The sequence below is a fragment of the Vulpes vulpes genome, unplaced genomic scaffold (genome assembly GCF_048418805.1).
Source record: "Vulpes vulpes isolate BD-2025 unplaced genomic scaffold, VulVul3 u000000643, whole genome shotgun sequence".
NCBI lineage: Eukaryota > Metazoa > Chordata > Mammalia > Carnivora > Canidae > Vulpes > Vulpes vulpes.
In genome coordinates this window covers 265,061-291,848 of record NW_027325793.1, presented here as the reverse complement: position 1 = coordinate 291,848, position 26,788 = coordinate 265,061, and the positions used below count along the sequence as shown (strand labels likewise).

The window sequence follows — 26,788 nt, the reverse complement described above, 5'->3', positions numbered from 1 at the left end:
AACCTGAAATCGGGCCTTGTGATGCCCCCAGCTGTGGCCTTCGTTTTGAATAGTCCCCTGGCTCTTTGGGGTCTTTTCAGTATCCACACTAGCATCTTATTTTTTTTAATTTTTATTTATTAATGATAGTCACACAGAGAGAGAGAATGGGGCAGAGACATAGGCAGAGGGACAAGCAGGCTCCATGCACCGGGAGCCCGACGTGGGATTCGATCCCAGATCTCCAGGATCGCGCCCTGGGCCAAAGGCAGCCGCTAAACCGCTGCGCCACCCAGGGATCCCCCACACTAGAATCTTAAGATGGTTTGTTCTAACTCTCTGAAGAAAGTCCCCAGTATTTTGATAGGGATTGCGTGAAATATATAAATTGCCCTGGGTAGCATGGACATTTTCACAATATTAATTCTTCCTCTCCATGAGCATGGAACCTTTTTCCTTCTCTTGATGCCTTCCTCGATTTCTTTCAGGAACGTTCTGTGGTGTTTAGGGTACAGATCCTTTACCTCTTTGGTTAGGTTTATTCCCGGGTAGCTTATGTTTTTGGGTGCAGTTGTAAATGGGATTGACTCCTTAATTTTCGAGGCTCTTCTAACAACAACCTGTCAGTCAACAGCTCTTTCTATGTCCATTTATTTCCCAGGAGCTGGAGTGATAACAACCGAACCTGAATCTCGAAGAAACCCTTGGTACACCTGCCCTGGAGCATGGCCAAAAATGTTTTCCATCCTCCGTATCAGAAGAGTTCAGCCAACAGACGACAGGCCGGAGGGTAACATGAAAATTGATTCATTAAATAATAGCCTCAAGAAATCTTGTCCTAGGGGCACCTGGGTGTTTCTGTCAGCTAAGTCTCTGCCTCCGGGGTTTCAGCTCTGGTCATGACCTCAAGGTCATCAGATTCACCCATATTCAGCATGGAGCCTGCTTCGTATTCTCTCTTCCTTTCCCTCTGCCCCTCTCCTCCTTACACTTGCTCTTTTGCTCTCTCCACACACGCAAAACAGAATCATTATTCAGTTTTGCTCGGGGTGCCATCGTAGAGACAGACCTCCTAAGCCGTATTCTTTATGTTTCATGTGTCCACATCTTAACTTGAAAGGTCAGTCATTAGTTTGTGGCCAAAATTGTGAAATCGCATTGAGAACTCTAATTTGGTCCGATTTCATGGGAGGGGTTGTGAGGTAACATTTGGACATACTAGTCCGTGTTAAGTATTAGCAAAATGTTTTCTGTTTTTACATTTTTTTATTGGAGTTCAATTTGCCAGCATATAGCATAACACCTAGTGCTCATCCCGCCAAGTGCCCCCATCAGGGGCCATCACCCAGTCGCCCCAACCGCCCGCCCACCTCCCCTTCCACTACCCCTTGTTCAGTTCCCAGAGTTCGGTGTGTCTCCTGTTTTGTCACCCTCACTGATATTTTCCTTCATTTTCCCCTTTCCCTTTATTGCCTTCACTAGTTTTTATATTCCCCAAATGAATGAGACCATATCAAGTTTGTCCTTTTCCGATGGACTCATTTCACTCAGCATAAGTCCCTCCAGGTGCATCCACGTCGGAGCTAATGGTGGGTATTTGTCGTTTCTCACGGCTGAGTTATATTCCGTTGTAGCCGTGGACCACATCTTCTTTATCCATTCATCTCTCGAAGGACTCCGAGACTCCTTCCACAGTTTGGCTATTGTGGACATTGCTGCCATAAACATCGGGGTGCAGGTGTCCCCGCATTTCACCGCATCTTTAGCTTTGGGGTATAACCCCAGCAGTGCCATTGCTGGCCCGGAGGAAAGATCTGTTCTTAACTCTTTGAGGAACCTCCACACAGTTTTCCGGAGTGGCTGCACCTGTTCACATTCCCACCTACAGTGCAAGAGGGTTCCCCCTTGTCCGCGTCCTCTCCAACATTTGTTGTTTCCTGTCTCGTGACTTTTCCCCATTCCCGCCGGTGTGAGGTGGTATCTCCTGGGGGTGTGGATCTGTAGTTCCCTGATGGTCAGCTTGCGGGGCATGTTCTCATGTGCTTGTTGGCCGTGTCTCTGTCTTCCCCTGTGAGATTTCTGTTTGGATCTTTTTCCGTTTCACGATCGGATTGTTTGTTTCTCTGCTCTTGAGTTGAGTATGTTCTTTATAGATCTTGGACACTAGCCCTTTGACTGAGCGGTCGTCTGCAAATATCTTCTCCCGTTCTGTAGGTTGTCTTTTACTTTTGTGGACTGTTGTTTGCTGCGCAGGAGCTTTCGATCTGGCTGAAGTCCCAATAATTCCTTGTTGCTTTTGTTTCTCTAGCCTTGGCGGACGTATCTTGCGAGATGTTGCTGTGGCCAAGTTGAAAAACGGTGTTGCCTCTGTTCGCCTCTCGGATTTGGATGGATTCTTGTCTCACATTTAGATCGTTCATGCTTTTTGAGTTTTTCCCTGTGTGTCGTGTCAGAGAATGGTCTAGCTTCCTTCTTCTGCATGTGGATGTCCAGTGTTCCCAGCACCCTTTATGGAAGACACTGTCTTTATCCAGGGATAGTCTTTCCAGCTTTCGCGAATATTAGTTGACCATAAAGTTGAGGGTCCACTTCTGGATGCGCTACTCGGTTCCATTGATCTATGGGTCTGTGTTTGTGCTACTACCACACTGTCTCGATGGCCACGGCTTTGTAGTACAACCTGGAATCGGGCCTCGTGATGCCCCCAGCTGTGGCCTTCGTTTTGAATAGTCCCCTGGCTCTTTGGGGTCTTTTCCGGTTCCACACTAGAATCTTAAGATGGTTTGTTCCAACTCTCTGAAGAAAGTCCCCGGTATTTTGTTAGGGATTGCGTGAAATGTGTAAATTGCCCTGGGTAGCATGGACATTTTCACAATATTAATTCTTCCTCTCCATGAGCATGGAACCTTTTTCCTTCTCTTGATGCCTTCCTCGATTTCTTTCAGGAACGTTCTGTGGTGTTTAGGGTACAGATCCTTTACCTCTTTGGTTAGGTTTATTCCCGGGTAGCTTATGCTTTTGGGTGCAGTTGTAAATGGGATTGACTCCTTAATTTTCGAGGCTCTTCTAACAACAACCTGTCAGTCAACAGCTCTTTCTATGTCCATTTATTTACCAGGAGCTGCTGTGATAACAACCGAACCTGAATATAGCAGACAACCTGGGTACATCTGCCCAGGAGCACGGCGAAAGCTCTTTGCAATCCGCAGAAACAGAAGAGTTCAGCCAACAGACGACAGGCCGGAGGGTAACATGAAAATTGATTCATTAAATAATAGCCTCAAGAAATCTTGTCCTAGGGGCACCTGGGTGTTTCTGTCAGCTAAGTCTCTGCCTCCTGGGTTTCAGCTCCGGTCATGACCTCAAGGTTATCAGATTCACCCATATTCAGCATGGAGCCTGCTTCGTATTCTCTCTTCCTTTCCCTCTGCCCCTCTCCTCCTTACACTTGCTCTTTTGCTCTCTCCACACACGCAAAACAGAATCATTATTCAGTTTTGCTCGGGGTGCCATCGTAGAGACAGACCTCCTAAGCCGTATTCTTTATGTTTCATGTGTCCACATCTTAACTTGAAAGGTCAGTCATTAGTTTGTGGCCAAAATTGTGAAATCGCATTGAGAACTCTAATTTGGTCAGATTTCATGGGAGGGGTTGTGAGGTAACATTTGGACATACTAGTCCGTGTTAAGTATTAGCAAAATGTTTTCTGTTTTTACATTTTTTTATTGGAGCTCAAATTGCCAGCATATAGCATAACACCCAGTGCTCATCCCGCCAAGTGCGCCCATCAGTGCCCATCACCCAGTCGCCCCAACCGCCCGCCCACCTCTCCTTCCACTACCCCTTGTTCACTTCCCAGAGTTCGGTGTGTCTCCTGTTTTGTCACCCTCACTGATATTTTCCTTCATTTTCCCCATTCCCTTTATTGCATTTCACTAGTTTTTATATTCCCCAAATGAATGAGACCATATCAAGTTTGTCCTTTTCCGATGGACTTATTTCAATCAGCATAAGTCCCTCCAGGTGCATCCACGTCGGAGCAAATGGTGGGTATTCGTCGTTTCTCATGGCTGAGTAATATTCCGTTGTAGCCGTGGACCACATCAACTTTATCCATTCATCTCTCGATGGACCCCGAGGCTCCTTCCACAGTTTGGCTATTGTGGACATTGCTGCCATAAACTTCGGGGTGCAGGTGTCCCCGCATTTCACCGCATCTTCAGCTTTGGGGTGAATCCCCAGCAGTGCCATTGCTGGGCTGGAGGGAAGATCTGTTCTTAACTCTTTGAGGAACCTCCACACAGTTTTCCGGAGTGGCTGCACCTGTTCACATTCCCACCTACAGTGCAAGAGGGTTCCCCTTTGTCCGCGTCCTCTCCAACATTTCTTGTTTCCTGTCTCGTGACTTTTCCCCATTCCCGCCGGTGTGAAGTGGTATCTCATGGGGGTTTGGATCTGTAGTTTCCTGATGGCCAGTGATGCGGGCCATGTTCTCATGTGCTTGTTGGCCGTGTCTCTGTCTTCCCCTGTGGGATTTCTGTTCGGGTCTTCTGCCCGTTTCATGATCAGATTGTTTGTTTCTTTGCTCTTGAGTTGAGTATGTTCTTTAGAGATCTTGGACACTAGCCCTTTGTCTGAGCGGTCGTTTGCAAATATCTTCTCCCGTTCTGTAGGTTGTCTTTAACTTTTGTGGACTGTTTCTTTTCCTGCGCAGGAGCTTTCGATCTGGCTGAAGTCCCAATAATTCCTCGTTGCTTTTGTTTCTCTTGCCTTGGCAGACGTATTTTGCGAGATGTTGCTCTGGCCAAGTTGAAAAACGGTGTTGCCTCTGTTCGCCTTTCGGATTTGGATGGATTCTTGTCTCACATTTAGATCTTTCATCCTTTTTGAGTTTTTCCCTGTGTGTGGTGTCAGAGAATGGTCTAGCTTCCGTCTTCTGCATGTGGATGTCCAGTGTTCCCAGCACCCTTTATTGAAGAGACTGTCTTTTTCCAGGGATAGTCTTTCCTGCTTTCTCGAATAGAGTTGACCATAAAGTTGAGGGTCGACTTCTGGATTCGCTATTCGGTTCCATTGAGCTATGGGTCTGTTTTTGTGCCACTACCACACTGTCTTGATAGCCACGGCTTTGTAGTACAACCTGAAATCGGGCCTTGTGATGCCCCCAGCTGTGGCCTTCGTTTTGAATAGTCCCCTGGCTCTTTGGGGTCTTTTCAGTATCCACACTAGCATCTTATTTTTTTTTATTTTTATTTACTAATGATAGTCACACACAGAGAGAGAATGGGGCAGAGACATAGGCAGAGGGACAAGCAGGCTCCATGCACCGGGAGCCCGACGTGGGATTCGATCCCAGATCTCCCGGATCGCGCCCTGGGCCAAAGGCAGCCACTAAACCGCTGCGCCACCCAGGGATCCCCCACACTAGAATCTTAAGATGGTTTGTTCTAACTCTCTGAAGAAAGTCCCCAGTATTTTGATAGGGATTGCGTGAAATATATAAATTGCCCTGGGTAGCATGGACATTTTCACAATATTAATTCTTCCTCTCCATGAGCATGGAACCTTTTTCCTTCTCTTGATGCCTTCCTCGATTTCTTTCAGGAACGTTCTGTGGTGTTTAGGGTACAGATCCTTTACCTCTTTGGTTAGGTTTATTCCCGGGTAGCTTATGTTTTTGGGTGCAGTTGTAAATGGGATTGACTCCTTAATTTTCGAGGCTCTTCTAACAACAACCTGTCAGTCAACAGCTCTTTCTATGTCCATTTATTTCCCAGGAGCTGGAGTGATAACAACCGAACCTGAATCTCGAAGAAACCCTTGGTACACCTGCCCTGGAGCATGGCCAAAAATGTTTTCCATCCTCCGTATCAGAAGAGTTCAGCCAACAGACGACAGGCCGGAGGGTAACATGAAAATTGATTCATTAAATAATAGCCTCAAGAAATCTTGTCCTAGGGGCACCTGGGTGTTTCTGTCAGCTAAGTCTCTGCCTCCGGGGTTTCAGCTCTGGTCATGACCTCAAGGTCATCAGATTCACCCATATTCAGCATGGAGCCTGCTTCGTATTCTCTCTTCCTTTCCCTCTGCCCCTCTCCTCCTTACACTTGCTCTTTTGCTCTCTCCACACACGCAAAACAGAATCATTATTCAGTTTTGCTCGGGGTGCCATCGTAGAGACAGACCTCCTAAGCCGTATTCTTTATGTTTCATGTGTCCACATCTTAACTTGAAAGGTCAGTCATTAGTTTGTGGCCAAAATTGTGAAATCGCATTGAGAACTCTAATTTGGTCCGATTTCATGGGAGGGGTTGTGAGGTAACATTTGGACATACTAGTCCGTGTTAAGTATTAGCAAAATGTTTTCTGTTTTTACATTTTTTTATTGGAGTTCAATTTGCCAGCATATAGCATAACACCTAGTGCTCATCCCGCCAAGTGCCCCCATCAGGGGCCATCACCCAGTCGCCCCAACCGCCCGCCCACCTCCCCTTCCACTACCCCTTGTTCAGTTCCCAGAGTTCGGTGTGTCTCCTGTTTTGTCACCCTCACTGATATTTTCCTTCATTTTCCCCTTTCCCTTTATTGCCTTCACTAGTTTTTATATTCCCCAAATGAATGAGACCATATCAAGTTTGTCCTTTTCCGATGGACTCATTTCACTCAGCATAAGTCCCTCCAGGTGCATCCACGTCGGAGCTAATGGTGGGTATTTGTCGTTTCTCACGGCTGAGTTATATTCCGTTGTAGCCGTGGACCACATCTTCTTTATCCATTCATCTCTCGAAGGACTCCGAGACTCCTTCCACAGTTTGGCTATTGTGGACATTGCTGCCATAAACATCGGGGTGCAGGTGTCCCCGCATTTCACCGCATCTTTAGCTTTGGGGTATAACCCCAGCAGTGCCATTGCTGGCCCGGAGGAAAGATCTGTTCTTAACTCTTTGAGGAACCTCCACACAGTTTTCCGGAGTGGCTGCACCTGTTCACATTCCCACCTACAGTGCAAGAGGGTTCCCCCTTGTCCGCGTCCTCTCCAACATTTGTTGTTTCCTGTCTCGTGACTTTTCCCCATTCCCGCCGGTGTGAGGTGGTATCTCCTGGGGGTGTGGATCTGTAGTTCCCTGATGGTCAGCTTGCGGGGCATGTTCTCATGTGCTTGTTGGCCGTGTCTCTGTCTTCCCCTGTGAGATTTCTGTTTGGATCTTTTTCCGTTTCACGATCGGATTGTTTGTTTCTCTGCTCTTGAGTTGAGTATGTTCTTTATAGATCTTGGACACTAGCCCTTTGACTGAGCGGTCGTCTGCAAATATCTTCTCCCGTTCTGTAGGTTGTCTTTTACTTTTGTGGACTGTTGTTTGCTGCGCAGGAGCTTTCGATCTGGCTGAAGTCCCAATAATTCCTTGTTGCTTTTGTTTCTCTTGCCTTGGCGGACGTATCTTGCGAGATGTTGCTGTGGCCAAGTTGAAAAACGGTGTTGCCTCTGTTCGCCTCTCGGATTTGGATGGATTCTTGTCTCACATTTAGATCGTTCATGCTTTTTGAGTTTTTCCCTGTGTGTCGTGTCAGAGAATGGTCTAGCTTCCTTCTTCTGCATGTGGATGTCCAGTGTTCCCAGCACCCTTTATGGAAGACACTGTCTTTATCCAGGGATAGTCTTTCCAGCTTTCGCGAATATTAGTTGACCATAAAGTTGAGGGTCCACTTCTGGATGCGCTACTCGGTTCCATTGATCTATGGGTCTGTGTTTGTGCTACTACCACACTGTCTCGATGGCCACGGCTTTGTAGTACAACCTGGAATCGGGCCTCGTGATGCCCCCAGCTGTGGCCTTCGTTTTGAATAGTCCCCTGGCTCTTTGGGGTCTTTTCCGGTTCCACACTAGAATCTTAAGATGGTTTGTTCCAACTCTCTGAAGAAAGTCCCCGGTATTTTGTTAGGGATTGCGTGAAATGTGTAAATTGCCCTGGGTAGCATGGACATTTTCACAATATTAATTCTTCCTCTCCATGAGCATGGAACCTTTTTCCTTCTCTTGATGCCTTCCTCGATTTCTTTCAGGAACGTTCTGTGGTGTTTAGGGTACAGATCCTTTACCTCTTTGGTTAGGTTTATTCCCGGGTAGCTTATGCTTTTGGGTGCAGTTGTAAATGGGATTGACTCCTTAATTTTCGAGGCTCTTCTAACAACAACCTGTCAGTCAACAGCTCTTTCTATGTCCATTTATTTACCAGGAGCTGCTGTGATAACAACCGAACCTGAATATAGCAGACAACCTGGGTACATCTGCCCAGGAGCACGGCGAAAGCTCTTTGCAATCCGCAGAAACAGAAGAGTTCAGCCAACAGACGACAGGCCGGAGGGTAACATGAAAATTGATTCATTAAATAATAGCCTCAAGAAATCTTGTCCTAGGGGCACCTGGGTGTTTCTGTCAGCTAAGTCTCTGCCTCCTGGGTTTCAGCTCCGGTCATGACCTCAAGGTTATCAGATTCACCCATATTCAGCATGGAGCCTGCTTCGTATTCTCTCTTCCTTTCCCTCTGCCCCTCTCCTCCTTACACTTGCTCTTTTGCTCTCTCCACACACGCAAAACAGAATCATTATTCAGTTTTGCTCGGGGTGCCATCGTAGAGACAGACCTCCTAAGCCGTATTCTTTATGTTTCATGTGTCCACATCTTAACTTGAAAGGTCAGTCATTAGTTTGTGGCCAAAATTGTGAAATCGCATTGAGAACTCTAATTTGGTCAGATTTCATGGGAGGGGTTGTGAGGTAACATTTGGACATACTAGTCCGTGTTAAGTATTAGCAAAATGTTTTCTGTTTTTACATTTTTTTATTGGAGCTCAAATTGCCAGCATATAGCATAACACCCAGTGCTCATCCCGCCAAGTGCGCCCATCAGTGCCCATCACCCAGTCGCCCCAACCGCCCGCCCACCTCTCCTTCCACTACCCCTTGTTCACTTCCCAGAGTTCGGTGTGTCTCCTGTTTTGTCACCCTCACTGATATTTTCCTTCATTTTCCCCATTCCCTTTATTGCATTTCACTAGTTTTTATATTCCCCAAATGAATGAGACCATATCAAGTTTGTCCTTTTCCGATGGACTTATTTCAATCAGCATAAGTCCCTCCAGGTGCATCCACGTCGGAGCAAATGGTGGGTATTCGTCGTTTCTCATGGCTGAGTAATATTCCGTTGTAGCCGTGGACCACATCAACTTTATCCATTCATCTCTCGATGGACCCCGAGGCTCCTTCCACAGTTTGGCTATTGTGGACATTGCTGCCATAAACTTCGGGGTGCAGGTGTCCCCGCATTTCACCGCATCTTCAGCTTTGGGGTGAATCCCCAGCAGTGCCATTGCTGGGCTGGAGGGAAGATCTGTTCTTAACTCTTTGAGGAACCTCCACACAGTTTTCCGGAGTGGCTGCACCTGTTCACATTCCCACCTACAGTGCAAGAGGGTTCCCCTTTGTCCGCGTCCTCTCCAACATTTCTTGTTTCCTGTCTCGTGACTTTTCCCCATTCCCGCCGGTGTGAAGTGGTATCTCATGGGGGTTTGGATCTGTAGTTTCCTGATGGCCAGTGATGCGGGCCATGTTCTCATGTGCTTGTTGGCCGTGTCTCTGTCTTCCCCTGTGGGATTTCTGTTCGGGTCTTCTGCCCGTTTCATGATCAGATTGTTTGTTTCTTTGCTCTTGAGTTGAGTATGTTCTTTAGAGATCTTGGACACTAGCCCTTTGTCTGAGCGGTCGTTTGCAAATATCTTCTCCCGTTCTGTAGGTTGTCTTTAACTTTTGTGGACTGTTTCTTTTCCTGCGCAGGAGCTTTCGATCTGGCTGAAGTCCCAATAATTCCTCGTTGCTTTTGTTTCTCTTGCCTTGGCAGACGTATTTTGCGAGATGTTGCTCTGGCCAAGTTGAAAAACGGTGTTGCCTCTGTTCGCCTTTCGGATTTGGATGGATTCTTGTCTCACATTTAGATCTTTCATCCTTTTTGAGTTTTTCCCTGTGTGTGGTGTCAGAGAATGGTCTAGCTTCCGTCTTCTGCATGTGGATGTCCAGTGTTCCCAGCACCCTTTATTGAAGAGACTGTCTTTTTCCAGGGATAGTCTTTCCTGCTTTCTCGAATAGAGTTGACCATAAAGTTGAGGGTCGACTTCTGGATTCGCTATTCGGTTCCATTGAGCTATGGGTCTGTTTTTGTGCCACTACCACACTGTCTTGATAGCCACGGCTTTGTAGTACAACCTGAAATCGGGCCTTGTGATGCCCCCAGCTGTGGCCTTCGTTTTGAATAGTCCCCTGGCTCTTTGGGGTCTTTTCAGTATCCACACTAGCATCTTATTTTTTTTTATTTTTATTTACTAATGATAGTCACACAGAGAGAGAGAATGGGGCAGAGACATAGGCAGAGGGACAAGCAGGCTCCATGCACCGGGAGCCCGACGTGGGATTCGATCCCAGATCTCCCGGATCGCGCCCTGGGCCAAAGGCAGCCACTAAACCGCTGCGCCACCCAGGGATCCCCCACACTAGAATCTTAAGATGGTTTGTTCTAACTCTCTGAAGAAAGTCCCCAGTATTTTGATAGGGATTGCGTGAAATATATAAATTGCCCTGGGTAGCATGGACATTTTCACAATATTAATTCTTCCTCTCCATGAGCATGGAACCTTTTTCCTTCTCTTGATGCCTTCCTCGATTTCTTTCAGGAACGTTCTGTGGTGTTTAGGGTACAGATCCTTTACCTCTTTGGTTAGGTTTATTCCCGGGTAGCTTATGTTTTTGGGTGCAGTTGTAAATGGGATTGACTCCTTAATTTTCAAGGCTCTTCTAACAACAACCTGTCAGTCAACAGCTCTTTCTATGTCCATTTATTTCCCAGGAGCTGGAGTGATAACAACCGAACCTGAATCTCGAAGAAACCCTTGGTACACCTGCCCTGGAGCATGGCCAAAAATGTTTTCCATCCTCCGTATCAGAAGAGTTCAGCCAACAGACGACAGGCCGGAGGGTAACATGAAAATTGATTCATTAAATAATAGCCTCAAGAAATCTTGTCCTAGGGGCACCTGGGTGTTTCTGTCAGCTAAGTCTCTGCCTCCGGGGTTTCAGCTCTGGTCATGACCTCAAGGTCATCAGATTCACCCATATTCAGCATGGAGCCTGCTTCGTATTCTCTCTTCCTTTCCCTCTGCCCCTCTCCTCCTTACACTTGCTCTTTTGCTCTCTCCACACACGCAAAACAGAATCATTATTCAGTTTTGCTCGGGGTGCCATCGTAGAGACAGACCTCCTAAGCCGTATTCTTTATGTTTCATGTGTCCACATCTTAACTTGAAAGGTCAGTCATTAGTTTGTGGCCAAAATTGTGAAATCGCATTGAGAACTCTAATTTGGTCCGATTTCATGGGAGGGGTTGTGAGGTAACATTTGGACATACTAGTCCGTGTTAAGTATTAGCAAAATGTTTTCTGTTTTTACATTTTTTTATTGGAGTTCAATTTGCCAGCATATAGCATAACACCTAGTGCTCATCCCGCCAAGTGCCCCCATCAGGGGCCATCACCCAGTCGCCCCAACCGCCCGCCCACCTCCCCTTCCACTACCCCTTGTTCAGTTCCCAGAGTTCGGTGTGTCTCCTGTTTTGTCACCCTCACTGATATTTTCCTTCATTTTCCCCTTTCCCTTTATTGCCTTCACTAGTTTTTATATTCCCCAAATGAATGAGACCATATCAAGTTTGTCCTTTTCCGATGGACTCATTTCACTCAGCATAAGTCCCTCCAGGTGCATCCACGTCGGAGCTAATGGTGGGTATTTGTCGTTTCTCACGGCTGAGTTATATTCCGTTGTAGCCGTGGACCACATCTTCTTTATCCATTCATCTCTCGAAGGACTCCGAGACTCCTTCCACAGTTTGGCTATTGTGGACATTGCTGCCATAAACATCGGGGTGCAGGTGTCCCCGCATTTCACCGCATCTTTAGCTTTGGGGTATAACCCCAGCAGTGCCATTGCTGGCCCGGAGGAAAGATCTGTTCTTAACTCTTTGAGGAACCTCCACACAGTTTTCCGGAGTGGCTGCACCTGTTCACATTCCCACCTACAGTGCAAGAGGGTTCCCCCTTGTCCGCGTCCTCTCCAACATTTGTTGTTTCCTGTCTCGTGACTTTTCCCCATTCCCGCCGGTGTGAGGTGGTATCTCCTGGGGGTGTGGATCTGTAGTTCCCTGATGGTCAGCTTGCGGGGCATGTTCTCATGTGCTTGTTGGCCGTGTCTCTGTCTTCCCCTGTGAGATTTCTGTTTGGATCTTTTTCCGTTTCACGATCGGATTGTTTGTTTCTCTGCTCTTGAGTTGAGTATGTTCTTTATAGATCTTGGACACTAGCCCTTTGACTGAGCGGTCGTCTGCAAATATCTTCTCCCGTTCTGTAGGTTGTCTTTTACTTTTGTGGACTGTTGTTTGCTGCGCAGGAGCTTTCGATCTGGCTGAAGTCCCAATAATTCCTTGTTGCTTTTGTTTCTCTTGCCTTGGCGGACGTATCTTGCGAGATGTTGCTGTGGCCAAGTTGAAAAACGGTGTTGCCTCTGTTCGCCTCTCGGATTTGGATGGATTCTTGTCTCACATTTAGATCGTTCATGCTTTTTGAGTTTTTCCCTGTGTGTCGTGTCAGAGAATGGTCTAGCTTCCTTCTTCTGCATGTGGATGTCCAGTGTTCCCAGCACCCTTTATGGAAGACACTGTCTTTATCCAGGGATAGTCTTTCCAGCTTTCGCGAATATTAGTTGACCATAAAGTTGAGGGTCCACTTCTGGATGCGCTACTCGGTTCCATTGATCTATGGGTCTGTGTTTGTGCTACTACCACACTGTCTCGATGGCCACGGCTTTGTAGTACAACCTGGAATCGGGCCTCGTGATGCCCCCAGCTGTGGCCTTCGTTTTGAATAGTCCCCTGGCTCTTTGGGGTCTTTTCCGGTTCCACACTAGAATCTTAAGATGGTTTGTTCCAACTCTCTGAAGAAAGTCCCCGGTATTTTGTTAGGGATTGCGTGAAATGTGTAAATTGCCCTGGGTAGCATGGACATTTTCACAATATTAATTCTTCCTCTCCATGAGCATGGAACCTTTTTCCTTCTCTTGATGCCTTCCTCGATTTCTTTCAGGAACGTTCTGTGGTGTTTAGGGTACAGATCCTTTACCTCTTTGGTTAGGTTTATTCCCGGGTAGCTTATGCTTTTGGGTGCAGTTGTAAATGGGATTGACTCCTTAATTTTCGAGGCTCTTCTAACAACAACCTGTCAGTCAACAGCTCTTTCTATGTCCATTTATTTACCAGGAGCTGCTGTGATAACAACCGAACCTGAATATAGCAGACAACCTGGGTACATCTGCCCAGGAGCACGGCGAAAGCTCTTTGCAATCCGCAGAAACAGAAGAGTTCAGCCAACAGACGACAGGCCGGAGGGTAACATGAAAATTGATTCATTAAATAATAGCCTCAAGAAATCTTGTCCTAGGGGCACCTGGGTGTTTCTGTCAGCTAAGTCTCTGCCTCCTGGGTTTCAGCTCCGGTCATGACCTCAAGGTTATCAGATTCACCCATATTCAGCATGGAGCCTGCTTCGTATTCTCTCTTCCTTTCCCTCTGCCCCTCTCCTCCTTACACTTGCTCTTTTGCTCTCTCCACACACGCAAAACAGAATCATTATTCAGTTTTGCTCGGGGTGCCATCGTAGAGACAGACCTCCTAAGCCGTATTCTTTATGTTTCATGTGTCCACATCTTAACTTGAAAGGTCAGTCATTAGTTTGTGGCCAAAATTGTGAAATCGCATTGAGAACTCTAATTTGGTCAGATTTCATGGGAGGGGTTGTGAGGTAACATTTGGACATACTAGTCCGTGTTAAGTATTAGCAAAATGTTTTCTGTTTTTACATTTTTTTATTGGAGCTCAAATTGCCAGCATATAGCATAACACCCAGTGCTCATCCCGCCAAGTGCGCCCATCAGTGCCCATCACCCAGTCGCCCCAACCGCCCGCCCACCTCTCCTTCCACTACCCCTTGTTCACTTCCCAGAGTTCGGTGTGTCTCCTGTTTTGTCACCCTCACTGATATTTTCCTTCATTTTCCCCATTCCCTTTATTGCATTTCACTAGTTTTTATATTCCCCAAATGAATGAGACCATATCAAGTTTGTCCTTTTCCGATGGACTTATTTCAATCAGCATAAGTCCCTCCAGGTGCATCCACGTCGGAGCAAATGGTGGGTATTCGTCGTTTCTCATGGCTGAGTAATATTCCGTTGTAGCCGTGGACCACATCAACTTTATCCATTCATCTCTCGATGGACCCCGAGGCTCCTTCCACAGTTTGGCTATTGTGGACATTGCTGCCATAAACTTCGGGGTGCAGGTGTCCCCGCATTTCACCGCATCTTCAGCTTTGGGGTGAATCCCCAGCAGTGCCATTGCTGGGCTGGAGGGAAGATCTGTTCTTAACTCTTTGAGGAACCTCCACACAGTTTTCCGGAGTGGCTGCACCTGTTCACATTCCCACCTACAGTGCAAGAGGGTTCCCCTTTGTCCGCGTCCTCTCCAACATTTCTTGTTTCCTGTCTCGTGACTTTTCCCCATTCCCGCCGGTGTGAAGTGGTATCTCATGGGGGTTTGGATCTGTAGTTTCCTGATGGCCAGTGATGCGGGCCATGTTCTCATGTGCTTGTTGGCCGTGTCTCTGTCTTCCCCTGTGGGATTTCTGTTCGGGTCTTCTGCCCGTTTCATGATCAGATTGTTTGTTTCTTTGCTCTTGAGTTGAGTATGTTCTTTAGAGATCTTGGACACTAGCCCTTTGTCTGAGCGGTCGTTTGCAAATATCTTCTCCCGTTCTGTAGGTTGTCTTTAACTTTTGTGGACTGTTTCTTTTCCTGCGCAGGAGCTTTCGATCTGGCTGAAGTCCCAATAATTCCTCGTTGCTTTTGTTTCTCTTGCCTTGGCAGACGTATTTTGCGAGATGTTGCTCTGGCCAAGTTGAAAAACGGTGTTGCCTCTGTTCGCCTTTCGGATTTGGATGGATTCTTGTCTCACATTTAGATCTTTCATCCTTTTTGAGTTTTTCCCTGTGTGTGGTGTCAGAGAATGGTCTAGCTTCCGTCTTCTGCATGTGGATGTCCAGTGTTCCCAGCACCCTTTATTGAAGAGACTGTCTTTTTCCAGGGATAGTCTTTCCTGCTTTCTCGAATAGAGTTGACCATAAAGTTGAGGGTCGACTTCTGGATTCGCTATTCGGTTCCATTGAGCTATGGGTCTGTTTTTGTGCCACTACCACACTGTCTTGATAGCCACGGCTTTGTAGTACAACCTGAAATCGGGCCTTGTGATGCCCCCAGCTGTGGCCTTCGTTTTGAATAGTCCCCTGGCTCTTTGGGGTCTTTTCAGTATCCACACTAGCATCTTATTTTTTTTTATTTTTATTTACTAATGATAGTCACACACAGAGAGAGAATGGGGCAGAGACATAGGCAGAGGGACAAGCAGGCTCCATGCACCGGGAGCCCGACGTGGGATTCGATCCCAGATCTCCCGGATCGCGCCCTGGGCCAAAGGCAGCCACTAAACCGCTGCGCCACCCAGGGATCCCCCACACTAGAATCTTAAGATGGTTTGTTCTAACTCTCTGAAGAAAGTCCCCAGTATTTTGATAGGGATTGCGTGAAATATATAAATTGCCCTGGGTAGCATGGACATTTTCACAATATTAATTCTTCCTCTCCATGAGCATGGAACCTTTTTCCTTCTCTTGATGCCTTCCTCGATTTCTTTCAGGAACGTTCTGTGGTGTTTAGGGTACAGATCCTTTACCTCTTTGGTTAGGTTTATTCCCGGGTAGCTTATGTTTTTGGGTGCAGTTGTAAATGGGATTGACTCCTTAATTTTCGAGGCTCTTCTAACAACAACCTGTCAGTCAACAGCTCTTTCTATGTCCATTTATTTCCCAGGAGCTGGAGTGATAACAACCGAACCTGAATCTCGAAGAAACCCTTGGTACACCTGCCCTGGAGCATGGCCAAAAATGTTTTCCATCCTCCGTATCAGAAGAGTTCAGCCAACAGACGACAGGCCGGAGGGTAACATGAAAATTGATTCATTAAATAATAGCCTCAAGAAATCTTGTCCTAGGGGCACCTGGGTGTTTCTGTCAGCTAAGTCTCTGCCTCCGGGGTTTCAGCTCTGGTCATGACCTCAAGGTCATCAGATTCACCCATATTCAGCATGGAGCCTGCTTCGTATTCTCTCTTCCTTTCCCTCTGCCCCTCTCCTCCTTACACTTGCTCTTTTGCTCTCTCCACACACGCAAAACAGAATCATTATTCAGTTTTGCTCGGGGTGCCATCGTAGAGACAGACCTCCTAAGCCGTATTCTTTATGTTTCATGTGTCCACATCTTAACTTGAAAGGTCAGTCATTAGTTTGTGGCCAAAATTGTGAAATCGCATTGAGAACTCTAATTTTGTCCGATTTCATAGGAGGGGTTTTGAAGCTAACATTTGGACATACTAGTCCGTGTTAAGTATTACCAAAATGTTTTCTGTTTTTACATTTTTTTATTGTAGTTCTATTTGCCAGCATATAGCATAACACCCAGTGCTCATCCCGCCAAGTGCCCCCATCAGTGGCCATCACCCGGTCGCCCCAACCGCCCGCCCACCTCCCCTTCCACTACCCCTTGTTCAGTTCCCAGAGTTCGGTGTGTGTCCTGTTTTGTCACCCTCACTGATATTTTCCTTCATCTTCCCCATTCCCTTTAGTGCCTTTCACTAGTTTTTATATTCCCCAAATGAATGAGACCATATCAAGTTTGTCCTTTTCCGATGGACTCATTTCACTCAGCATAAGTCCCTCTAGGTGCGTCCACGTCAGAGCAAATGGTGGGTATTTGTCGTTTCTCACGGCTGAGTAATATTCCGTTGTAGCCGTGGACCACATCTTCTTTATCCATTCATCTCTCGATGGACCCCGAGGCTCCTTCCACAGTTTGGCTATTGTGGACATTGCTGCCATAAACATCGGGGTGTAGGTGTCCCCGCGTTTCACCGCATCTGCAGCTTTGGGGTATATCCCAGCAGTGCAATTGCTGGGCCGGAGGGAAGATCTGTTCTTAACTCTTTGGGGAACCTCCACACAGTTTTCCGGAGTGGCTGCACCAGTTCACATTCCCACCTACAGTGCAAGAGGGTTCCCCCTTGTCCGCGTCCTCTCCAACATTTCTTGTTTCCTGTCTCGTGACTTTTCCCCATTCCCGCCGGTGTGAGGTGGTATTTCATGGGGATGTGGATCTGTAGTTCCCTGATGGTCAGCTTGCGGGCCATGTTCTCATGTGCTTGTTGGCCGTGTCTCTGTCTTCCCCTGTGAGATTTCTGTTTGGGTCTTTTGCCCGTTTCACGATCGGATTGTTTGTTTCTCTGCTCTTGAGTTGAGTATGTTCTTTATAGACCTTGGACACCAGCCCTTTGAGCGGTCGTTTGCAAGTATCTTCTCCCGTTCTGTAGGTTGTCTTTTACTTTTGTGGACTGTTTCTTTTGCTGCGCAGGAGCTTTCGATCTGGCTGAAGTCCCAATAATTCCTTGTTGCTTTTGTTTCTCTTGCCTTGGCGGACGTATCTTGCGGGATGTTGCTGTGGCCAAGTTGAAAAACGGTGTTGCCTCTGTTCACCTCTCGGATTTGGATGGATTCTTGTCTCACATTTAGATCGTTCATCCTTTTTGAGTTTTTCCCTGTGTGTGGTGTCAGAGAATGGTCTAGCTTCCTTCTTCTGCATGTGGATGTCCAATGTTCCCAGCTCCATTTTTTGAGGAGACTCTCTTTTTTCCCGGGATAGTCTTTCCTGGTTTCTCGAATATTAGTTGACCATAAAGTTGAGGGTCCACTTCTGGATTCGCTATTCGGTTCCATTGATTCATGGGTCTGTTTTTGTGCCACTACCACACTGTCTTTTCGGCCTTGGGTTTGTAGTACAACCTGAAATCGGGCCTTGTGTTGCCCCCAGCTGTGGTCTTCGTTTTTAATCGTTCCCTGGCTAATTGGGGTCTTTTCCATTTCCAGAGAAATCTAAAGATGGTTTGTTCCCACTCTCTGAAGAAAGTCTGTGGTATTTTCATAGGGATTGCATTAAATGTGTATATGGCCCTGTGTAGCACCGACCTTTTCACAATATTAATTCTTCCAACCCATGATCACTGAATATTTTTCTGCCTCTTTGTGCCTTCTTGAGTTTCTTTCAATGTGTTCTCTAGTTTTTTTTTTTTTTTTTTTTTTTTTTTTTGTTATCTAGTTTTTAGGCTACAGATCCTTTACGTCTTTGGTTAGGTTTATTCCTAGGTATGTTATGCTTTTGGGTACAATTATAAATCGGATTGACTGTAATTTCTTTTTCTTCAGTCTTATTGTTAGTGTCACATGCCTGGTTGTTGATGTGCAGAATCCTTTTCTGCACGAAAGAATGACCTTTGATATTTTGGAGTTTAAATTTGAGGATTCCAGTGTTCAGTGTTAGGAGAAAGTCCACCAGTGTAGCTGATGCAGTAAGTTCACAATCTCATGTAGGCAACTGCAACCTTTGGATGGCCTGCCCCAGGCTAATTGCCAACTAAGCAGAGTTCATTTTTGCCTGCGTTCTTCCATGAGAATACAACTAGAACGAGTTCTGATGTGGCGGGAGGCTAAACTCCATATCTTCCCATCTTGGGTTTTCGGGGGGGACTCATTACCAAGAGGATATCATCAAAAGAAAAAATTTATAAAGGTTTGCAGTGCACATCACACCGAAGAAATAAAAAACAAAGAGGAACTCAAAGCAGCAGCTTAAAACTGTGAGCTTTATAGCATCTTCAGCAAAGAACAATAATACATTTGTAGAAAAAATGATAGCCTAAAGAAAAGCAGTTTTAGGCTATCAAGGGCGGCAAACTGGAAAGGTAAATTTATGGGAAGACATTAACACTAAGATTTGTTTCTGGATTCCTCTTCCCAAAAACATATATAAATATATATTTTGGGGTGGCATATCTCGGCTTCCTTCACAAGGCTTTATACCTGGCTCTAGGGAATCCCTGCTGAGCCAAGCTCTGGTTATTAGTATTTGAGTTAAATTACAGTTATAGGTGGAATGGGTTTATGAGTCATTTCATTAGAATGTTTTCAAAAGATGTGCCCTTAGTCTCTTCTTTGACCAAAAGTGTGTGCAGAAGCCCCATCCTCTAAGGGATTGTACAGAATGTCTGAAGCTGTATAGAGTTGGGGTGTTTTTCCCCCCTCCTGAGGAAAGCAAGATTACTCTTTAACAGTTAAAAGCGTTGTTCCTATTAGGGATAATGTAACACCACGTCATCCTTCCTATATAGTACAATCATTATGCATACACTATAAAAACAGACTGCATGGTGACTAATTTTCAAATAAACCCATAGACTAAATCACAGCATATATAAATCATTTCTATCTCAACTGCTCACTTAAACCTGAACAAATTTTCTGGAAGCATGTTAATTTTCCTATGATACTCCTTAATATTTCTTGCAGAGCTGGTTTGGTGGTCACATATTCTTGCAGTTTCTGCCTATCTTGGAAGCTCTTTATCTCTCCTTCTATTCTGAATGAGAGCCTTGCTGGATAGAGTTTTCTTGCCTGCATGTTCTTCTCATCTAGGACCCTGAATCAATCCCGCCAGCCCTTTCTGGCCTCCCAGGTCTCTGAGGAGAGGTCTGCTATTAATGTAACAATTCTCCCCATATTCGTTAAGAATCTGCTGCCTCTATCTACTTTACAGATTTTCTCTTTTTCTATAGAATTTGCAAGTTTCACTATTAAGTGTTGAGGTGTTGAACGGTTTTTATTGATTTGGGGGGAGGACCACTCTATCTCCTGGGTCTGAGTGCCTATTCCCCTCCTGAATTAGGGAAGCTCTCAGCTTGGATTTGTTTAAATATGCTTTCTGGCCCTCTGTCCTTCTGGGTGCTCTCTGGAACCCCAGTGATACGTAATTCTTCCTTCTGAAGCTGTCATGTATTTCCCTTAACCTTTCCTCGTGGTCCTTTCATTGTTTTTCTCTGTTTTCCTCAGCTTCCTTCCTTGCCATCAAGGAGTCTTCTGTGTTGCTCATTCTTTCTTCCAGCACCTTATGCCTTGCCATTAGGACCCCCAATTTGGATTGCACCTCATTTAATTGATTTTTAACTTCAGCCTGATGAGATCTTAATTCTGCAGTTGTGAAGCCTCCACCCGCCCCGGGGGGAGGCAGGACCTCGGCCGTGTCCCCCGGGCCCTGGGCTCCGGGGCCTGTGCTGCCTGCACCGCGCTCCCGGGGCCATGGCGGGCGCCCGAAGGCAGCAGGTGCAGCGCCCCGCCCGCCCGGAGCCCCCGCCTGCCCCCCTGCTTCTCCCCGAGGCCCCGCCGCCTGCGGCTCCAGCGCTGTCCCGAGCTGGGCCCGCGGGCCTGGGGCGCTCTGCCCCGGCCGTGCCTTGTCTGCTAGTGACCCCGGGAGCCTGGGGACTCCGCCGCCCCTCCTGGGGTTCAGCCCGACGCCCCTCCTCTCCGGGGCTGGGCTCTAGGGGCGCCCAGGCTTTCCCGCCAGGCTGGAGCCATCTCCTCTGGCCTGCAGCTCCCCACCCCCCCCACCTGCCCCCAGGCTTCTTCCTTCCTTTCCCTTTCCCCCTTCCTGTCTTGCCTTGTTAGAAGCCCTGCCCCCCCCCCCTTCTTTCTTTCTTTGTATCCACCTTCACCTTCTACCTTGTTAGAAGGGATCCTTGGCGGATCAGGTGAGTTGAGGACTCTACTCTCTGGCCTTCTTCCCCCTGTTGTCTTCTTTTTGTTTTAAAGCCCTTTCTGCGGGTCCCTGGGTGGCTCAGCTGTTTGGCGCCTGCGTTTGGCCCAGGGCGTGATCCTGGAGTATCAGGATGGAGTCCCACGTTGGGCTCCAGGCATGGAGCTTGCTTCTCCCTCCTCCTGTGTCTCTGCCTCTCTCTCTCTCTCTCTCTCTCTGTAGGTCTATCATAAATAAATCTTTAAAAAAAAAAAAAAAGCACTTTGCACATGATGTACCAGTGTGTTGTGGTCCCTGTAAGGGCTCCGTTTCCATTTCCATGTATGTTTATGAGTGAGTTCTGCAATTTTGGGTTTAGCTCCACTGACAGCAGGAGAGGAGTTACTATTCCAGCAGCATCGTTTTCAACTCATGAATGAAATGGAAAGTCATTTCCCTGTCTGTCTGGAACTTGTAATTACCTGATTATTTAATTAGTTTCCTTTGTATTTATTTCATTTTGCATGACTCTATTATGGTCCTGTCTTTCTTTATGGTAGTGCATTTTCAGGATATCCTATGCGTAAAAAAAAGTTTAAAAAATCATTATTCTAGTTTGCTTGTGTCCCATTCATAGGTCAAAAGTTCTAAGCCATATTCCTACTGTTCTGTGTGAATATTTTAATTTAGAAGGTGAGGCATCACTTGGTGGCCAGAATAGTAAAAATGTTTTTTCCAATCAAGTTAAGTTAATTTTTCAAGATTTAATTAGATAATTAACCAATCAATTTATTAAATTGAGGGAGAGAAAGAGAAAGGGATAGAGGGAGAAAACGTGAGCGGGCTGAGGGTTAGGAGGAGGAGCAGGCTCCCCATGTGGAGGGACCCCAACATGTAGCTGAACCCCGACCATGGGATTAGGTCCTGACCCCAGGGCGTACAATTAAGTGACTGATACCACTGGCACCCTACAACTCAAATGTGATTATGGTTAATGATTCTTAGAGTAAAGCTAATATTTGGACATTAATCTATAGCTCAACTTTAACAAAAATAAATCTTCTATTGTTTTTATTCGATAGATGTTATTACCTAGTAAAAACTGATCTTTACTTCTCTGAATGACTTTAGGAAACCAGATGGAACATCATGTTAGAGACCATGGTGCCCAAAGGAAGTGAAAGGATACCTGAAGGAAGTTGTTTGTCCTGAAGGATGTGTCTCTCCAGTCCATTCAGGATGGTGACTACAACATTCCCCAGCCAAGCAGGAGACACCATTGATGAGGGAAAGTACCCCATCACTGTCTTTATAAGCAGCTTTGGTGTCGCCAGTGGTAAACATCCTCTCAGATAAGCTAATGCATGCCAAGAGGCAAGCACTCAGCACCCTTGCCACCAGGAAGATTATGTATTTCATCTCAAATGGACGCTGTCTGATGTTCATCAGAATTTGTGTGGAAAGCAACCGAGAAAGCAACATTCGTTCCTCAAAGATACTGAGCTCACCTTGACAGCATTAACTTGCACTTCTCCTCTGATGTTCTGGAATAGTCTCATGATGAAGGGACCATAAAGTGCTTCTAGAAGGACACAGAGTACCCATCAGCACATGGGTCATGCTGCTCAAGAATAATTCAGGTAGTGGTGCCTGAGTTGCTCAGTCAGCTAAGTCTGCCTTTGGTTCAGGTCAGGGTGTCTGGGACCTGAAATGGAGCCTGATGTGGGGCTCCCTGCTCAGCAAAGGGTGTGTTTCTTTCTCTCCCTCTGCCCCTCTTGCCTCTTCTGCTCTCTCTCTCTCTCAAATACATAAATAATTTCGTGAAGAAAATAAAAGGCTAATGGGGACTGTTGATCAGTATGAACGAAGGCTAGTGAACATGATGGCATTTGGTAACTAAGCATGGGCTGAGCTACCACTGTCGGGCCACTCACGGGGTTAGGGCTGGAAAATATGGTGTGTTAGGATTTTCTTTATTTTGGAGAATGATGAGAGAAGCCATGGTGCAGTGTCAGTGGGACAATGTCCTGGGAAAACTCTCTTATTCTTTCTCTCTCCTTCCCCCTTTCTCTGTATTTCTGTGTCCATAGCTGTCTCTCATTCTCTCTCTCTCTCTCTCTCTCTCACTCACAATTCTCTCTCTGTGTCACACACATGCACACACAACTCTGTCACACTCATAGGTTTAAACAAGTCACTCCACCCTAAGAGTCATGCACTTACAACCATACCAAACAGTGAACACACCAGCTCCTAGTATTGTAGAAATGTAGGCATGTTTTCTCACTGGGAAAGCTGCCTGTCTCACACCCCCAAGCCTCAGGAACATGGAATCGGGTGGCTGTCCAGAAGAGAACAGCAGGTTGCTGCATCTGCCGTACTATTTAGATTTTTTTTTTTCTGCAAGAGAGTGGTTCAAGAATACATACCACTTTCGCTGGTTTCTGAGACGTCTGCACTTACACAAAAGAGTAAACCATGAGGGTCAGGTCATGTGTGTCCTTTGTCATTGGTTCTCCTAGTGAGTATTCAACACCACATGAGCAACAGTAGTAAAACGATAGGCCTCCAAAGGAAGCACAGGTTGCACCCATGAAAAAGCAGGAGCTATTCCTGGGGGATGGATCTCTCGTTTACTGAAGGAGCCACACGAAATTCTTGAGGAAAAACTGCATGTGAGAGAAAGGTCCCTTACTACACTGTTTAAAACATCCCCTCCAAAACCCACAAAAATGGTCCTTACTCCTAAAAAATACACTGTTCCTTGTCATATCTGAATTCGCTCCAAAAAGAGGAAAAAAGGACCATTTCTAATTCAGGAAAATGGGTGAGCATTCCATAGAAGTTGGAAACTCATTCACTGACTTTTTTGTGGAAAAACTCCTGCACCACACACTTGGCAAGATTTAGGAGGACACAAAATAACTGTCAATGCATTCATTGGATGTGGTGCTCAGGAATTACTGAGCGATCACTGTTTATATGGGTACAGGGCAAGACTATTGTAGAGAGTGATTAATAAGTATCATATGAGGGTCTGGGGTCCATCCTCCTTGGTGGATGAGGAAAACCTTCAGCTCAGGCCAAGGCCCCAGTGTCCTGCAATCCATCCCCTCCTTGGGGCCTTGTTCAGCCCAGAATGTGCTTCTCCCTTTCCCTCTGCCTTTCTCCCTTGCTTATGCTCGCACTCTCTCTCTCTCTCTGAAATAAATAAAATCTTCCCCAAAAAGTCAATGGCAACTTCAAGTAGCCTGACATAATCAGTGCACAAATAGAACTGATCTGCACATCGATTCCAATGATGACTTCCCATCACTCATGCAGCTTGTTGTGAAATCCAACTAAAAACTCCCACCTTCTGGACATCTGGCAAAATCATTTCTGTCTCTGTAGGTCCACATATGCTGTCCTCTCTTTTGTAAGTTTTTCAACCTGATTTTACCCCTTTTCTTGGTAGGTTTGATTCAATGCTAGACAGTTATTCTCTTTTGTTCTATTTAGTCTAGTGCTCTATTGTATTTATTCACTCACAGGTTTTTTTTTTTTAAAGGTTTATGTATTCATGAGAGATACCGAGGCAGAGACATAGGCAGAGGGTGAATCAGGCTCCATGTGGGGAACCCGATGCAGAACTCGATCCCAGGCCCACGGGACCATAACCTGAGCCAAAGGCAGACGCTCAACCACTGAGCCACCCAGGTGTACCAGTAATCAGTTTGGTGAAAATATTCCATCCGGGAGAGGTTTAAATACTCAAAGTATACCATTTACCAATAGCCATAGCTGTGAAGCAGAGTAGGAGGGACAGGCTTCCCGTTATGCATTAAAAAAGATCACGGAGATCAAACGTACAGCATAGGGAATATGATCAGTGGAATTGTAATAGTGCTCTATGGGGACACATGGTATCTACACTTGTGAGCACAGTATTACCCTATACAAGTATCGAATCCATATGTGGTACACCTGAGACTAATGTAACCTTGTGTACCATCTTGATTTCAATTTTAAAAAAAACAGTAGTAATGTGGGCACCAGGCTCATTCCTTTAGTTGGGCATCTACTTTGGGCTCATATCATGATCCCAGGGTCCTTGGATACATAATATTATGTATTTGTCAAAACAGTCAGATGCATAACACAGAGCAGTCCTTAATATATGTGGTCAACTTCAATGATAATAATATCTCTACACTGGTTTGTTCTTTGTGATAAAAATTCCACACTAATGCAGGCATGTATGATTGTGGAAAATATGTGCCAAGGGATAGGGCGATACGGAAATTTTTATATTATATGCTGCTTTATGACACCAGTCTAATCCTAATCTCAATAATAAGGTCTCCTTATTAAAACATAATCAGTGATTTTATGTTGTTAATACTGTACACAGACTAGTGTCCAAATGTTTGCTTCACAACCCCTACCTTTTAATTTGACCAAATTTGAGTGGTAAAAGCAGTTTTACTATTTTGACATAAACTACTGACTGACCATTTAAATTATGAATTTCACATATAAAATGTAAATAATATAGGTTTGTATTTTTGTCTTTAGTGTGGTGTCCTGAGCACAGTAAAAGAATGATTCTTTTTTTTTTTTTTTTAAAGAGAGCAAAAGAGAAAGTGTAAGGGGGAGAGCAGTAGAGGAAAAGGGAGAGAGAATACTAAGCAGGCTCCATCCTAAGCATGGAGTCCAACCTAGGATAATCTGATGACCTGAGGTCATGAACTCAGATGAAACCAGGAGGCAGTCACATACCTGAATGAACCAAACCTGTGCCCCTGGAATAAGTTTTCTTGAATCAACTAAAGGAATGAATTTCCTGGTTGCTTTCAATCGACTCCTTTGCTGGTTGTATTTTGATTTTTCCTCAAGCGTGAAGTAGTTTGGTCCAGTTTTGTATCCACAGAGATCCATAAACATTTTTCACCTAAGGTTTTTGATTGTAGACACTGGGAAACTCATAACCATAGAAAGAGCTGTGGACATCTTGCTCTCAGAAGACCAAGTGGAAATTTTAAAACTTGACACGCACTATCCAGGATGAAAATTCACTGGATAGGCTCAGCAATCCGATGAAGAAACAAAGCAGACAGTGGATGTGTATACAGAACAAGAGAAAAAAAAAAAAAAACAGAACAAGAGAAATCGTACTATCATGAGAGGAGTGCGAAAAGACTGAACAAAAATTGATAGGAACTTAAACATGCATGCCTAGGATACATCAAAAGTGCTAAGTTCCACAGCATGGAGTTTCTGTAGGAAAGCAGCTGGTGTAGAAGGTATGGGGACAAAATGGCTAAAAATTTCACAAATCTGTGACTCAGATCTACAAAGCTCTGAAAACCCTCCTCCGGACACATTGTAACCAATCTGCTGGCAAAGAGGAAGAAAAACCTTGAAAGCAGAGGAAAAGGACACATTCAACCTAACAGAATACAAATTCCAAGGCCCATGACTTCTCAGAAAACAGGTCAGAAGACACTGCAATGGTGACACAAGTATAGAAGGAAAACACCTCTGAGCCTAGGACGTTATGTTCAGGAAAGATAGCTTTAAAGAATGAAGGCAAAAGGTGAATGAAAGTGAAAACAAGACAAAGTCGGCAGACAAGCAGGTGGTAAACAACTGGAAGAATCAGTCATTGAGCCAATATTTATTTATTTTCATTAAAAAAATTTTATTGCAGTTCATGTTTATTATTTTTAATATAGTTTTTGATTGAGGGAAGGCCAATTTGGATATGAATGGGCTGGGGGAGAGGGAGGCAGAGAATCCTAGGAAGGTTTCATGACCAGTGAGGAATCCCAAGAGGGGCCGGATCTCAGGCTCCTGAGAGAATGTGCTGAGCTGAAATCAAGAGTCAGATGCTTCCCTGAATGAGCCACCCAGTTCCCCTCAGTAGGTAACTTGGACATTAAATGATGAGCAAGAACCTTCTACCAAATGGAGTGAAATGACACAGGGAGATGCTTGGAACCTCAGGAACATAAGA

At 45.6% G+C, this 26,788-nt stretch overlaps 1 protein-coding gene across 1 annotated transcript in view; it reads left to right on the top strand.

The window, feature by feature from the left end:
- The window catches only part of LOC140597395 (uncharacterized), a 38,264-nt gene extending 12,918 nt beyond the window's left edge, over positions 1 to 25,346 (top strand). Inside the window, exons 6-13 of the mRNA XM_072745660.1 lie at positions 641 to 769; positions 3,098 to 3,226; positions 5,758 to 5,886; positions 8,215 to 8,343; positions 10,875 to 11,003; positions 13,332 to 13,460; positions 15,992 to 16,120; positions 21,922 to 25,346. Coding sequence (XP_072601761.1) covers positions 641 to 769; positions 3,098 to 3,226; positions 5,758 to 5,886; positions 8,215 to 8,343; positions 10,875 to 11,003; positions 13,332 to 13,460; positions 15,992 to 16,120; positions 21,922 to 21,971 — 953 coding nt within the window. The 3' untranslated portion in view covers positions 21,972 to 25,346. The remainder of the gene's footprint in view (positions 1 to 640; positions 770 to 3,097; positions 3,227 to 5,757; positions 5,887 to 8,214; positions 8,344 to 10,874; positions 11,004 to 13,331; positions 13,461 to 15,991; positions 16,121 to 21,921) is intronic.
- Positions 25,347 to 26,788: the final 1,442 nt, after the last annotated feature.